General features: G+C 42.4%; 1 protein-coding gene across 7 annotated transcripts in view; it reads left to right on the forward strand.

The window, feature by feature from the left end:
* The window catches only part of DAB1 (DAB adaptor protein 1), a 417,476-nt gene that overhangs the window by 333,357 nt on the left and 69,428 nt on the right, over nt 1–14,691 (forward strand). For 3 of the 7 annotated variants that reach the window (XM_027108386.1, XM_027108389.1, XM_027108387.1), the window contains exons 5-8: nt 11,510–11,641; nt 12,267–12,386; nt 12,864–12,902; nt 14,476–14,541. The exons of 1 other annotated variant lie outside the window; for it this stretch is intronic. In XM_027108386.1, the coding sequence (XP_026964187.1) occupies nt 11,510–11,641; nt 12,267–12,386; nt 12,864–12,902; nt 14,476–14,541 (357 nt within the window). The remainder of the gene's footprint in view (nt 1–11,509; nt 11,642–12,266; nt 12,387–12,863; nt 12,903–14,475; nt 14,542–14,691) is intronic. 3 more of the 7 variants (XM_027108391.1, XM_027108390.1, XM_027108388.1) reach the window with 1 other exon arrangement.

Raw genomic sequence — 14,691 nt, forward strand, 5'->3', positions numbered from 1 at the left:
AAAAAAAAAAAAAAAAAAAAAAAAAAAAAAAAAAAAAAAAATAAGGAGGTTGCTGTATTTCTTTCCTGGGGCTGCCGTAACAAATTACCACAACGGAGAGGTTTAAATGGAAATTTATTGTCTGGTAAAGGCTAGAAGTCTGAGATCCATGTTTTGGCAGGATTGACTTCTTCTGACCACTGTGAGAGAGGATCTGCACCAGGCCCGTGTCCTGGTTTCTGGTGGTTTGTTGGCAGTCTTGGGTGTTCCTTGGCTTTTAGACACGTCATCTGGATCTCTGCCTTCGTGTTCACAAGGCATTCAGTCCATGTGTCTGTGTCCACGTTTCCCCTTTTCATAAGGACACTAGTCTTATTGGATTAGAGGCACACCCTATTCTAGCATGCCATAATTTTAACTAATTACCTCAGTAATGACACTATTTCCAAATAAGGTTGCATTCTGAAGCCCTTAAGTTTTAGGGCTACAGTTGACCCTTGAACAACATGGGTCTGAACTGCGTGGGTCCACTTATATGCAGATTTTTTCAATAAATACATACTACAGTACAGTTTATGGTTGGTAAATCCGCAGATGCAGAACCGCAGATGCAGAGGGCTGACTGTTAAGTTATACGTGGATTTTTCTACCACACAGGGGTAGGGGGGCAAGTCGGGGGTTGGTGCCCCTATTCCACACTTTGTTTAAGGGTCAACTGTATTTCCAAATAAGGTCACATTCTAAAGTGCTGACGTTTGGGACGTCAGCCTGTGAATTTTGGGAGGCTACAGTTCAACATGTAACGATCACAAACAATTTAGAGAACAGAATCTTTGAACTGGAGAGGAAGAATCATTTATTAAGCATCACTAGGTGCCAGGCAGGGTACCAGGGTCTTACTTAGTTCTCCCTCCAAAAGAATGAAGTTACAGATGAGGAGACTAAGGTTCAGAGAAGCTAGGTAATTTGCCCAAGTTGACACAAGTAGTATGAATAGATTTGGATTTCAAGTGCTGACCTGTGTCTATTCAAAGTCATGTGTTTCTCCAGCATCCAAGTGTCTTATTAAAACAGATCTTAGAAGCCGTATTCACCACTACCGCCACCTGCTATCCACCTCAATTTATAAATGAAGACACCAACCTCCTCACTCCTAATCCAGCATTCTTCCCATTGGCTGCATTTTAGTCACATCACTTTCTTGTAAGTTTCTGTCTGGCATGCAAGACTTCTTTGTGACCAAGGCAGAGGTTAATTTCAAACTGGTTACAACACAAAAAGTAATTTTCCATGAAATGTAATGACCTCGTTTCTGCAGTGACTTGTAGCAAAACATGCTGTTTCATTTCCATTCATTCAAACTCATTTACCTACTTGCTATGATAATTTTACACCGTAAGCTGAAATGTTGAAATCATTGGTTACGTTACTAAACACCTACAATGGTTATTAGGATTCTTCATGCAGAAAGAGACAGAAATAAAAACAAGAATTTTAGGAGAATGAGAGTAGAGGCAGTTGAAGTATGTTCAAAGCTGTATTCAAGTGCACAGAGGCTGCCTGGGGTCTGGAGCCAGCCATACCTGGCAGCAATCCAGGGTCTACCTTATCAGCAATGTGATCTGGGTTGAGTTCTTCAACCTCTCTGTGTCTCACTTAAAGTCAGTAGTAAAAGGAGGGGAAGTAACATGTAAGGTTGTCAGGTGAGTGAAATAAATGAGGATTACATATGTAGAGTATCTGGCACGATGCCTAGCACACAGTAGTCATTCTCTGGATAGTACCCTTTTAAAAAATATAATGAAAATTAAATCTGAATCCTTATGCATATTTGGAGAATATTCCAAGTTTGGGATATTTTTTTCCCCAGAGTTTCAGAAGTATAAAATTGTTTCCGTATTTATTCAACCTGAACTTTTAAAAACGTTGTTGAAAATAGAACCACAACTGACTGATGTTTATTTATGCTGGCCTTGGGGAAGCAAGAAGGAACAAAGAAAACTGGCAGCACTATACTGAACTCTTGTGAATGTGCTGAACAACCCGTTGTGTTTTGGACCAGTGGTTGCCTGAGGTGCACTTGATAAAGGCCTTTTGTCTGCAGCCTACTTTCAGTTAAGTCGTTGAAGTGTTCAGTGCCGTGGTCTCTCCTGTTCTCAGAGAGAGGAAAAAGGAATGGGAGATAGAGATAGGAGCATGCTAAGATGTAATTTTTTTCTTTAACGTATTACCATGAAAATGTTCAAACAAACAGAAAATTTCACCTTTCGCCATATTTGCTTTCTCTGACTCTCTTTCTCTTTAGATAGGTTAAGAGAGCAATAGATCAATAGATATCTAGATAATAAATAGCTGCATTAGGTGTGCTCATTGCCCCTGGGGTTTCATTGCTTCTAGTGCGTTTCTGCAAACAGTGCTAATAATACAGTTTTTAAATGGTGAGTTCATATTGATAATTCCAATTTACAATTATTGGCTTATTTCTTCACTTTTACATGTAGATCTCATTTTTCTTTGACTGAAAAGCTTGCTTTCTAATAACAGTGTATTTATATATTTTTTTATCCTAACATATACCCAAAGCAATTTCAAAATTGCAATTCCAATACAAATTACTGCTAATAAACCAGACATAGACTTGAGTGTCAATGAGATTTACTGAAATCTCATGTTAGCCTGATATTCCCTTGGTAAGTCACTTCTTTCTGAGCCTTTTTCCTCCTGTCTAAGATAGGGATAATGGTGATCACTGTATTGTTCAGAAATCTTTTGGTTGCAAGTAATAAAAAACTCACTTCAGTCTTAAGCAACGAAAGGAATTCACTGATTATATAACTGAAAACTACAAGGTTAAATTTCTCAGGATAATGGGATCCAGATTGTCAGATGATGTCATAAAGTTTAAAGCTCTCTCTTTCAACTCTTTTCTCTTTCCTGGTGACCCGATTTCCCAGAAGACTTTCTTACCACCCTCTGGTTATTCCAAGACTATTATCCTGTGAGTTCTAAGGAAGTCCTGACCTGAGGGAACCATGCTTGGTAATTGAACACTATGTTACATAGTCAGTAGATCTTTTTTTTTCTTCGAGATTAAATCAAAGTCTTTATTAAACATCCCTTCTTCAAACCACCTGCATTTAAACCTATACCCCTCTCCCGACTTTCGAACTGGTAGGGCTGTGCATGTGTCTTTGTCACCTGACGGGTCAGATCCAGTTGGGTCGCACAATGCTGAAAAGCCCCGCCCAGACACACCACACGGGGCAGAACTCCACTGTTCTGTGCCCCGTCAAGATCTAGGCAGAGGTTGGCAGCAGTGGCCCTGGAATCAGAGCTCGAGCACAGGAGACCAGGAAGCAGAAGTCTGAGCCTCCTTATTCCAGACCTAGCCATGCAGAGCAGATAAGCTGGTCTTGGCTACCACTGGGTGAGGGTCACGCATGTGTTTTTTCTTCTCGTCTCTGAAGAAAAGGGTGAGAGATGGAGCAGGCAGTTTTCAGTTGTGTGTGGGTTTGATTTAAGGCTTTGGCTGTGGTCTGTTGATATATTAAAATACTTTCTGGGAACGCCATCTCAGTTGTCTGGGAGAAGATTCAAAGTATTCAGAGCCTACTGTCTACCAGATACCCTGCTAGACACATTAAGTGATCTTCTTCACATTCCCATTGTACAGATGAAGGAACTGAGACTCAGTGAGGTAAGGTGACTTGCACATGGCGACAAAGCTGAGATCTAAATCCTTCCATCACACGACATGCCTTTTGGAAATGGGGACAGGACAACACAATATACAAACTACTCTGAGTGTGAAACAAAAGAGGAGCCCCCTGACTTACACATACACACGTATTGCTGGCTTTTGAGAGCTCAGACCGCATCTTCTTTATTTCGGTATTTCCAGGGCCTGGTGTATCCAAGTACCGAAGGGCTTTTAGGCATGAATGTGAATTGAATGAGAGAGAGGACAGCTAGTCCAGCTCGCCACCAACTGTGATTATGCTGCAGCGCATGCTCGGTCATGGGATGTAGAATTTTGATTGAACCCGTGTTAGGAAATTAGTGCTTCACACAGAAGCTCCTTTACTATTGAAGGTGGTTTTTATTTCTCCTGAGCAGAAATCCGCTTCCTTGTCACTTTGGTGATTGCTAATTGATTCAGCACACCTGGCTCCACTTTGCCTATTAGACAAATTTAAGCCTAAATCGTAGGTCTGGAATGCTCTCAGCTAGTACAACTAGTTCATCTCCCTATTTTTAGGCAAGAACTTTACTCACATGGTTCCAGAGCTGTGTGTTTATAACATATGTTTAGAGAGTTACTAAGAAGAAGCTGCCTTTTATAGCTGTTGTCTTGTTATAAAGTTTCAAAAGAAGTGTTAAGAGCAAAAAAGGACATGAGTATTTACTGAAGCCAACCTCCTTATTTTAACAGCTGAGGAAAGCAAGTGTTACAGAAACAGAAGTAGAGCCAGTAGGGTTGTGGGGAGGGGGTTCGAGGACAGACTTGGACTCAAGATTTTACTGACAGATTCATTCATTCAAATTATTCATTTAAAAATAGGTACTGACAAAGTCATTAGAGACAGAACATAGGATGTGGTTTCCAGGGACTGGAAGAAGGGGAATGAGGAGTTAGTGTTTAATGGTACAGATGGTCACTTTGGGAAGATGAAGAAGTTCTGGAAATGGGTGGTGGTGATGGTTGCAGAGCGCTGTAAATGTACTTAATGCCACAGAAACATACACTTAATAATGGTTAAAATTGTAATTCAAGTTGTGTATATTTTTCCACAATAAAAATATATATGTACTAAATCCTTACTATATGTCAGGCACTGTACTTGATATTCAGGATAAGATGAGAAAAGAAAGATATTGTTGCTAACACACTGGAGCTGATGTATATATATATATATAAAGTATCCATATATACATCATGACAAACTAAAGAATCATCCCATATAGAAAAGTCCAGGAAGCTTAGTATTTTATGTAACTTGTATAAATAGGTATAATTTTTTTAAAAAATTAGTATAAGTAAGCAAAAAGTCCAGTTTTTAAAATAAGTTCACCATTCAAGGGAGAACTCTTGTTAAGATTTTACAGGATGTTTTCCCAGACTTTGTATACACATACATATATGGATAATCATACGTTTTTCAAAAACAGGATCATATTGAACACACTGTTTTGTAATATGCTTTTATTTTTTCATTCAGTACCATGTTGTGAATATATTTCCGCAGCAAAAAATACATTCGTTCCCAAGATGATTTTCAGTTAGCTGCATATTATTTCATCTTATAGCAAAGTGCAGTTACTTCAACCAATCAGTTAATGCTCAACATTTCAGACATTTCTAATTTTTCACTATTCCAGTAGCACTGCAGGGACTATCTTGTATCCAAGTCTTTGCCCACATCTTACATTATTTGCAGATAATTGAATCCCTACAAGAAGAATCATAAGTCAAAGTTTGTGCATATCCTTAAAGCCTTGAAACGTACAGCCAGTCTGCCGTCCAGAAAAGTTGCAACAAATCACACTCCCACAAATAACAAAAATAACCATGATGGCCAACATTTACATAGTCCTTATAATGTGTGCCTTGCACTGCTCCAAGCCCTTTATATATACCAGACTAAGTCATCCGTCTTCCTAACAGGACCATGAGAGAGGCACTGTTGGTCCCGTTGTACAAATAGAAAACCAATAGCCCAAGAAAGTATGTTTCCCCATACTTTTGTCAACGCTGGGTATTATCTTGTTTTTTTTTCATTCTGGTGGCGAAAAGTGGCATCTCAATTGTATCTGGTATATTTTATATGAATCAATTTAATATTTCCAACAACTTTTCGGATTCTGTATCATTCTTCATATTATACAAAAAGAGAAGCCTCAGGAAGTTCACGGGACATGCCCAAAGCTACACATCCAGTCAGTGATACAGCTTGGATTTGAATCGTGTTCTCTCTGGCTCCAGAGTTCATATTCTTTCCTCTGTTATCAGGCTGCCTCTTCAGCTATAGACTGGGGTCTTTGGAAATTTGGTCTTGGCCTTGAGTAAAACGTTCTAGAAGATTTCAGGATGGGAACTTAGGGAAGAATTCACTCTGACCTACCCCGTTGAACACTTGATGATGGGGTGCCTGGGGGCTGGTACAGGGGTTGCCTCCCAGCCTTGTTGGCACTGCCATGCAGCAAATGCATCCAAAAATATGTTAGAAAAGAGAAAGGCCTTTATAATGAGCCTGGGTCTCTCTTTGTCTTGTGAGATTTTAACTACTGTAACTGCCTATAGTGTGAAGCAGTGTATTTTTCATGTATCTATTTTTGTTCCGTGGCTATCTGCATGTCTGCTTTTTTTGTTTTGTTTTTTTATTAACTCACTTGAATCCTGATGGGTGTTTCCCCCCCCCACCCCCGTGAAGAATATAGCCTCAGGAAAACACACCCTCTCATACACACACATACACACACACAATAATAATATGAAGGCTAAGTAGGGTAGCATTTATTCTTTAAAAAAAGCTAATGGTAAAGTCTGAGCAGATGACTTTCTAATCCATACTGTATTTAATTGGCTGTATTGAACCATACTACAAATTAAGTCTTCTCTGTAATTTATCCTGTCAGACGATAACCCTGCAAACAATTTGGTATTCATTTAAACATTGGTAAATGGCTCATGGAAATGCTAAGAGAAAAATGGTGATCAGATAAGAAACCCTCTGTTTACAGAATGAATCCTATGTGAAACGTCGTGAATTAACCTGATTGAATCAATCATTGAGCATTTATTGAGTGACTACCTTGTGCAGTGTACATCTTTAGATAGCTTGGTTCTTCCTTCCTTCTTTAATTCACGAAACCTTATTTAGCACTTATTGTTCAAAAGGAACAGTATTAGTGACTAGGATAAGACCGAGGAGAACCAGACATGGATCTTTCTTTCAAGGAGCTAACATCCCCAAAGTGGAGAGAAAACAAATGCACAGATGTTCTCCAAATGTCCTGTTCTCAGGACCTAGAGGCCTTTGCATGCTACATTCTTTCTGCCTAGAATGCCCTTTCCCCCTGACTTTCTGGGGACTTCCCCTTTATCCTTCGGGACTGAGTCCGAGGTCAGCTCCTTTGTCAAGTCTTCCCTGATGCCCCTTCCCATTCCTGCTCTGACCCTACATAACCCTTTAATCTAAAGCTTGTCTTCTTATATTGTGGTTGTTAGTTTCTTTGCCTGCCTGTTCTATGAGATTGCAAGGGCCTTGAGGAAGGGACTGTGTTTTAATCCTTTGGGTAGGTGTAGCAGTTAGCATGAGATCCAGAAAAGAACAGGCACTCAATAAGCATTAATACCTACCGTGTGAATAGCTATATGCATGGAGAAATGTGTAGCAAAATTAAGAAGTTATGAAGCATCCCACATAGAAGAAAAAATACAACCCAATGAAATCTAGGGTTGGGAATTATTACTAAGGGAAACAGGGGAGTCAGGGAAGGTGCCCTGGATGAGCAGGATTTTGGAGCTAGGCCTTGAGCATAGGTATGATATAGTTAGGTGGAGTTGATGAAACACGGGTCAGGGGAAGAAGATGGCAATCAGCAGAGAAAACAACACGCATAATGGCACAGAGGTGGGGAAGTCCAGAACCCAAAGGGGGACGATGAGCCCTTCAGATTATTTTCACCCCTGGGAGGAAAGTCAGACTGGGTTGGGGAGGTTATTCTCTGAATTGGCCTTGGAATTCTGCAGCAGTAACTTTCATCCTCAATGAGAGGGTTCGGAATAGGAGTAGTAAATGAAGTGGTGGTGGAAAGATCGGGTGTTCTGGAAGACTCTTGAAAATCAAATATCTGCTTTGATTTGGGGGCAGTGCTTTAATATCTAGACTAAGTTTTTCCAAGACAAAAACTCTTTTCCAAAGGAAGGGTGGAAGAAGCGCACCCAGAATCTGCCTTTCCTCCACTCTCTCCCTCTCCCACTCTTTCCCTCTCCCTCTGGCCCAGGATTCTCTGCACCTCCAGAACAACCCATGGCGCCCCAGAAACTCCACACAGAAACACTCCTGGGATGAAACGGTCCTTTTCTCCTGTGACCAAGGGCCTCACCTCCCCTTTGTGGCCTTGGCCGCTCAGCAGATACCACAGGTAGCCAAGCCCGAGAGTCCCCTTCCAGACCATGCGGTCTTGACCTTTTTTGCTGAGATCCTGATAGCTGGCCTTGACCCCAAACCTTCTGACTGATGACCCTTTCTGACCTCAGAATCCTGCTGGAATCCAGAACAGCCTCAACTCTACCTCCTCCTCCAGTTCCCTTTCTTCATCCCAGCTTATCAGAGACCATGATTTTGTTGTTGGTCTAGGGACCCAGGAGTCTCAGGAAAGGAGCCTTAATTCTAAATAGTCTTGTTTCCTCTTTTCAATGCTTCGTCATCCTGAATAGGGAGAGTGGGGCCTGGGTTAAGTATGGGTCCAGCCAGAACACAGTCTGACCCTCAGTCCTTTCATGAATAAACTCGGAGGTGAACTGTACAATATTTAGGTTTCCTCTGGCTCCAACTGTCTTTGATTTGTGCTGATAAAACTTGTTTGAAGACATGGAGCAGTTTTGAGGCTCAGTGAACAAGTATTTACAAGGTCCTCTGTGTTGCCAAGATGAATGTGATAACGTGGGATTAGCAGGATTCTAATATGTTTGTATTTCCAAGAATCTGTATGACACGTGCATGATTAAGGTTGGAGAAAGTGGAGACGTATCCCCTTACTGGCTCTTCGTTTCCAAATGAATGAGCCTCTTCCAGAACAATCCTTTTTAACATGTCCTAAAATTAACTATGGGAAAAGGTAATGTTACAAATATTTTTCAGCACTTCACGCACACACACGGCCACACTTCGCGAGGCAACTTTAGACATCATCGGGCGCTAAAAATGTTTTGATTTTAAAACACTTAATGAGCATTCCCAGATAAATTAAAACATCTCCATCTGCTGTCTTGCCTAGTAGGTGATCTTTTACCATTGCACAATCATCTCCAAATCTAATTCCACCAGGAAGACTTGTAATTGTGGTTTAATTTTAGAGCAATATTCCACTTGGCAATCAATAAGTACTGTCGTCAAACTTTGATTCAATAGAAGACGTGGATAACATTCACCGTATTATGCGGAGAAAGAGATACTTGCAGGAAAGGGAGAGAAGGAGGATGCCTTTGTCTCCCGCTTTCCCTCCTGTATACCATTCGAGCTCACAAAAGGCTCTAAATCAATACCCCCACGTTTCGTGAATATAAATCTCATTGATTTTACATCATTAACACCATGAAAAAGCTACTGCTCTCTGAGGAGTTTTTCTCTCCTAGCTAAATATGCTCTCTTAATAAAACAGGAACAAATGGATCCTGATCATTTTACTAACAAATACTTCCTTCTTCACCAACTTTGTGTGAAAATCCACTAGAATTATACAGTTGTCTTATGGCCACTTGAGGGGCTAGGGTGACCGGGCAGTGATACCACCCTCCAAGCATGATGTCCAGTAGACACTGGGCAACCTGGACAGGCTTGAAGCCACCTGGAGAGTCCCAAGAGTAGTAAAGAGATGAGTGAATGGCCAGACTCTGGAAGGGAAAGGTGCAGCAGCAAATTCTACTGCAGAAATGATTCCTAAGGTCAGAAGCCTGGAAAGATGGCAACAGGCTGGGGAATGGACATTTTGGAAGGTCAGGGCCAATAATTCAGAACCAAGGCAATGGCCTTCATGAGAGGCAGGTGCCCACTGTCCTGAGAGGCTGGCTGTGTGATGTGAGATCCAAATGGCTAAAGGATCCGGGGAGATGGAAAGAGACCTGGGAGAAAATGTACTCCAGGGGTTCCCAACATTTTCGTAACCAGATTCTCCTTGTGTTACATTTCTCCTTCCCTCTACAAACTTAGTAATGTGGGAAACTTTGTTCACCACAAAAAAAGCATTTATAATCATTCACTTTCCTATTTGCATTATTTGAATCCATCACTAATTGCCGAAGAGAATCTGCTCCAAGATGAGCTAAGGATAGCCGGTATACAGTAGCCGGATACGGAGCTACGGAGCACAACAGTAGCCGGATACGGTTCTAGATAAACTTGGCGTTTTCATTTGCGTGCACAGTGAAAGGTGTCATCTTATGAGGGATAATTATACATTTCTGTTTAGCTTTTTGAAATGTTGAAAATTGCCTGGTACCTCTTTTTATTACTTTCAATGACCCCAGTAGATCCAGAGCTTTGGGTTAGGAGCCATGGATCTGGTTCAGAGTTCTTCTTTAATAGAGGAATACACGGAGATCCAGAGAGGTACAGTGAGTGCCTTGTGTTCACATATAGTGGCTAGAATGCAAGCTTCTTATCACCCCGGATAACGAAAAGGTCCTTTGTCAGGACTTGAAGCACATCGTATAATGCATAGATACATACAGAGGACTGTTTAATGAGGATTGCCTTAGGAACATTTAATATAGAACAATGGCCGTAAAGATCACCATCACTTAACAGGATGGTGAGTATTATTTGTTGAAGTTTAGATAATAAAGGCAGGAAGGTCAATATCAAAAGATTTTTGCATTACTGATCAGCAATCCCAATTTACTTTAGTTCAACAACTGTGGGTCAGGCGCAGTGCAAGGTATTAGGATGGCAAAGGTGAAGAAGACAGAGGCTGGTGGGGAAGACTGGGATTTAGGCAAATGTATCAGAGAAGGAAGATCTACGAAAGCAGGAGCCAGGGTAGCTGTGTGTGAGGAATCCATCAGGAGTTTCAATATCGCTGTAGACTAAAGCTCTAGGGAAACACAGAAGTGGGAGGAATCACATCTGCAGGGAAAGGGAAGGCAAGCCTTGATCAGGGGGTTTCACAGAGGTGGGGCTATTTCAAATAGGCTTTGCAAGAGGAATAGGATTCAGGCAGGTGGATAAAAGAACAGGCATTGCGGACATGAGGACCAACCCATGAAAAGCCTCAGAGGTGTGGTGAACTTGGGCAAAACAAAGAAGGGTGTTTGATCCTCAAGTCCCTCTGTCGCCACCTCTTGGAAAATGGTTATAACCACTCCCATCTATGGTTCTCTGAATGCGAAGGGCACCCCCTGTCATTGTGCAATGTACATCTTCCAGCAGGGCAAGCAGAGGCCCTGGATACGTAAATGTACTAAATATCAATCCAGAACTTAGACTGGGCTGCATCATGAAGAAAGATGTGGCAGGAGCCTACACCACTGAGTGAGGCTGACCGGTCCTGGAGAGCAGAAAAAAGAGCCAGATGCTCTTTCAGCATCTGAACAATCCTGTTTATCTCTCTGGTCACAGCACCAAGACCATGGAAGGAAGCCTCCATTTCTCAAGGGCAGGCACAGCTCTTCTTCCTTCCATCTGGACCAAACAGCTTTTCCAGAGCCCTCCGGGCTTGTTCACATGTAGCAGAAACACATCTCTTATTGATCAGCAGCTCGGAGGGCAAGTCCCCTGAAATAGGCTCTTCTTTTTGTTTTCCATAGGCCCTTCAGCAGCATCATGCTGTTCACGAAATTTCCTACATCGCCAAGGACATCACAGATCACCGGGCCTTCGGATACGTTTGTGGGAAGGAAGGGAATCACAGATTCGTGGCCATAAAAACAGCCCAGGCGGTGAGTATCCCAATCTGAAGAGGACTCCTTTCCTTGTACCTTTCCTGGGACAGCACAGCCACACTGTTGGTCTTCGGAGGCCCACTGTGCCATGTGACTCAGCGATGCTGACGCTCAGCTTCCCATCTAGAAAGGATGAACAGCCTCGGAGCAAAGACGCATGCTCACGCCCATCCAGTTGTGTTGTCGTTGTTTTTCCTAATGGGTATTTCGTAATGACTAACTGTTTTCCTTTCTGATTAAGCTGGACGGAGGCACACTATACAAATAAGTTTCCTTGTGTTCATAGCCTCATTTACAAAGAAAATAAGAAGAAACAAATAGCTGTTTTGCATAAGGCCTACCCTAACTTTATCGAATTTGAAATTACTAATAAATAAAAGCAGTGCCTTTTATGCTTATGATTGTTATGAATTTGCAAATATAATTAGTTGAAGAAATGAACTTTAGCTTACATGCAATTTTGCTAAACCAATGTAACAAGGTAGAATTAATTAAAGACGGAATGCTTGCAGTTTAATAGAAAAAGGAAGGGCTGCGGGTTGTAGCCAGCAAAAACAAAAATTGGTCGCTGCAGCTTAGTAACCACCCTTTTATTAACGTGCTTTACCACCTTTTACTCCAGGCTGAACCCGTTATTCTGGACTTGAGAGATCTCTTTCAACTTATTTATGAATTGAAGCAAAGAGAAGAATTGGAAAAAAAGGCACAAAAGGACAAGCAATGCGAACAAGCTGTGTATCAGGTATACCTGTGAATTTATCCTGAGACAACAGGGGCTTAAAATAAACAGATGTGAAAACTGACAGTCAAGGCTTCTCCTCCTGCTGCCAAGTAGAAATAAACAAAGATGAAAGGTTCCCGTGTAAATGACTGAAAGCAAAGCCACTAGACGTGAGCGCTTATTCACTGAGATTCTAGACGTGTTGGAGAAAGTGAAGTCTTGAAACCAGGGGAAGATTTCAGGGGAGGAGACCTAAGGAAACCCAACTGCGTTTGCTGTTATTAGCAGTGGGTGGGATCAGATTTGGAGATGATTGTGCAATGGTAAAATATCACCGGGGTTTTCATTTTTTTTCTGCCTGTTTTCTGCCTTAATGACCCGCCAGCCTCTCCTACCCAGAGCTGGTTTCTTCACTGTCCTGTAATTTCTGAATAACGTCTCACATCTCTCGCTTTATGTCCTCTGCTTTGCATCCTCCCTTCCCTCACTCTGCGGTAGACAATTCTGGAAGAGGATGTTGAAGATCCTGTATACCAGGTAATTTCTGAAACTAGTTGGGGTCGAGGGTCAGGAATGGCCAGGCCTGTGGTGTAGACATTTTATCAGAGACCTGAAGGATCCGCTGGCTGCAGAGCCTGGAGGGGGACCAAAATTATTTCTGAGGGTGAGGGCTGCCACCCCCTCCAGGAGCGAATTTCCATAAAAACTAACAGAAATTTGGCCGGCATCAATAGCATGGGATTTGGAAATAGACTTCTCCCTTCTTGCCCTGCCTCAGCCCTCTCCACAATCTGTAGAAGTTTGATCCCAGAGCTGAATGCTTGCAAGAGTCTCCTGAATATTCCGAGTTCATTAGAGAGACTGAATAATGAGGTGGCTTCAGTGAGTTAAGAACCAGAGATGGGGACTGACATTTTGGCGACATTTGAACACAAACCCGAAGGACGGTTTGTGAGCTTGAGAAAGGCTGTGAGGAGAAGTCCCTTGGGCCCCCGACTGGCTAGGCTGCCCCCTGACTCCCTGGCTCATGGCACAGGGGCTGTGAGTGGGGGAAGGGAGATCCCAGAGACATGCCTGCCCGTAGCTTTCTCTGTGCTCTCTTCAAGGTTGCAGCCTAAGTGTGGGTAGAGATGGCCTCTCTTGGGTTCAAGGATATGCTCTGCTTAAACAGATACAGAAGAGGAGGCCTCTCCCACTCTGTGCTTATTCCCAAGGAGAGAACAAAGCCAAACCTTTGACTTGTGGGATATAAAAGACAATCTGAAACTTACATTTCTAACTGGGACACACATGGGTTATGTGTGTGTGTGTCACACATGCATTCTATATACATGCAGAGTTTCACCCAGAGAGCTGCTACTGCTATGACAAAAAGAAAATAATATGGATAAAAAAGTAATAGAGTCCGAATAACTTGAAGGAGAAGAAGTATCTGACATAGATGGCAAACAAAAGTCAGAGGTGCACTGGACGGCAGGCCTTGCTGTAGAATGCCAGAGGCGTGGATTTGTCTATAATATGAGCTCAGCCCCTGGTTCGTGGGCTGGGAGAGTGACGAGCATTGCCCCTTTTGAGATGGCCCAGTCCCTTAGAGTCTGAAACATGTACGTGGAAAAGTTGATTTCGGTATTTAAAACTGAGAATGTAAAGTAAAGTGATATTTATGAGATGAGGGAGTTTGGGGCTTCTGAGCAGTCAGAATTGGCATCTGACCCTGGGCCTTAGGGAGCAAAAGGGAGAGACCACTGTAACCCAGGGCTTGCAAAGTTGGGATCCCAGGAGATATCATTCCCACTCAGCAGTGCCAGCACACGCAGACACTACCGAGATAAATGCCACTGAATGAAGAGGTTATATCCCCAGAGAGGTCTGCAGAGGGCTTATGCAGACATAGCTAAAGGGCTGACCATTGGACACAGTTTTCCTTAGAAGAGGCAGGAATGTGTCAGGCCATTGGGAATGTCAGTAATTCAGTTGTCTCTTTAAGGTGTTTTCTCCTGTGCCTGTGTCTTTAATGCTCACTGCGATGTATATCCTGAATTCCAAATGCTTTTTTTTTCCCCTCTTTCATTTTCCCCTCTGACTTTTCCTCTCTGGCCGTTCGTCATAGTACATTGTGTTTGAGGCTGGACACGAGCCAATCCGTGATCCCGAAATGGAAGAAAACATTTATCAGGTATAAAACCGCTTTCCTCTCCTGCCTTTGCACCACCACCAGTAAGTGCACAGAAGGGGCTGAACAGCCACGGGCTCTCTCCTCACTCACACGCTCCATGTTGCTCTTCTCGTCATTCTGGGCTTGTTAAAATACCTTCACGTGAATTGG

Source organism: Aethalodelphis obliquidens, unplaced genomic scaffold (assembly GCF_003676395.1).
Source record: "Aethalodelphis obliquidens isolate GAN/ISIS:26980383/991018 unplaced genomic scaffold, ASM367639v1 scaffold9, whole genome shotgun sequence".
NCBI lineage: Eukaryota > Metazoa > Chordata > Mammalia > Artiodactyla > Delphinidae > Aethalodelphis > Aethalodelphis obliquidens.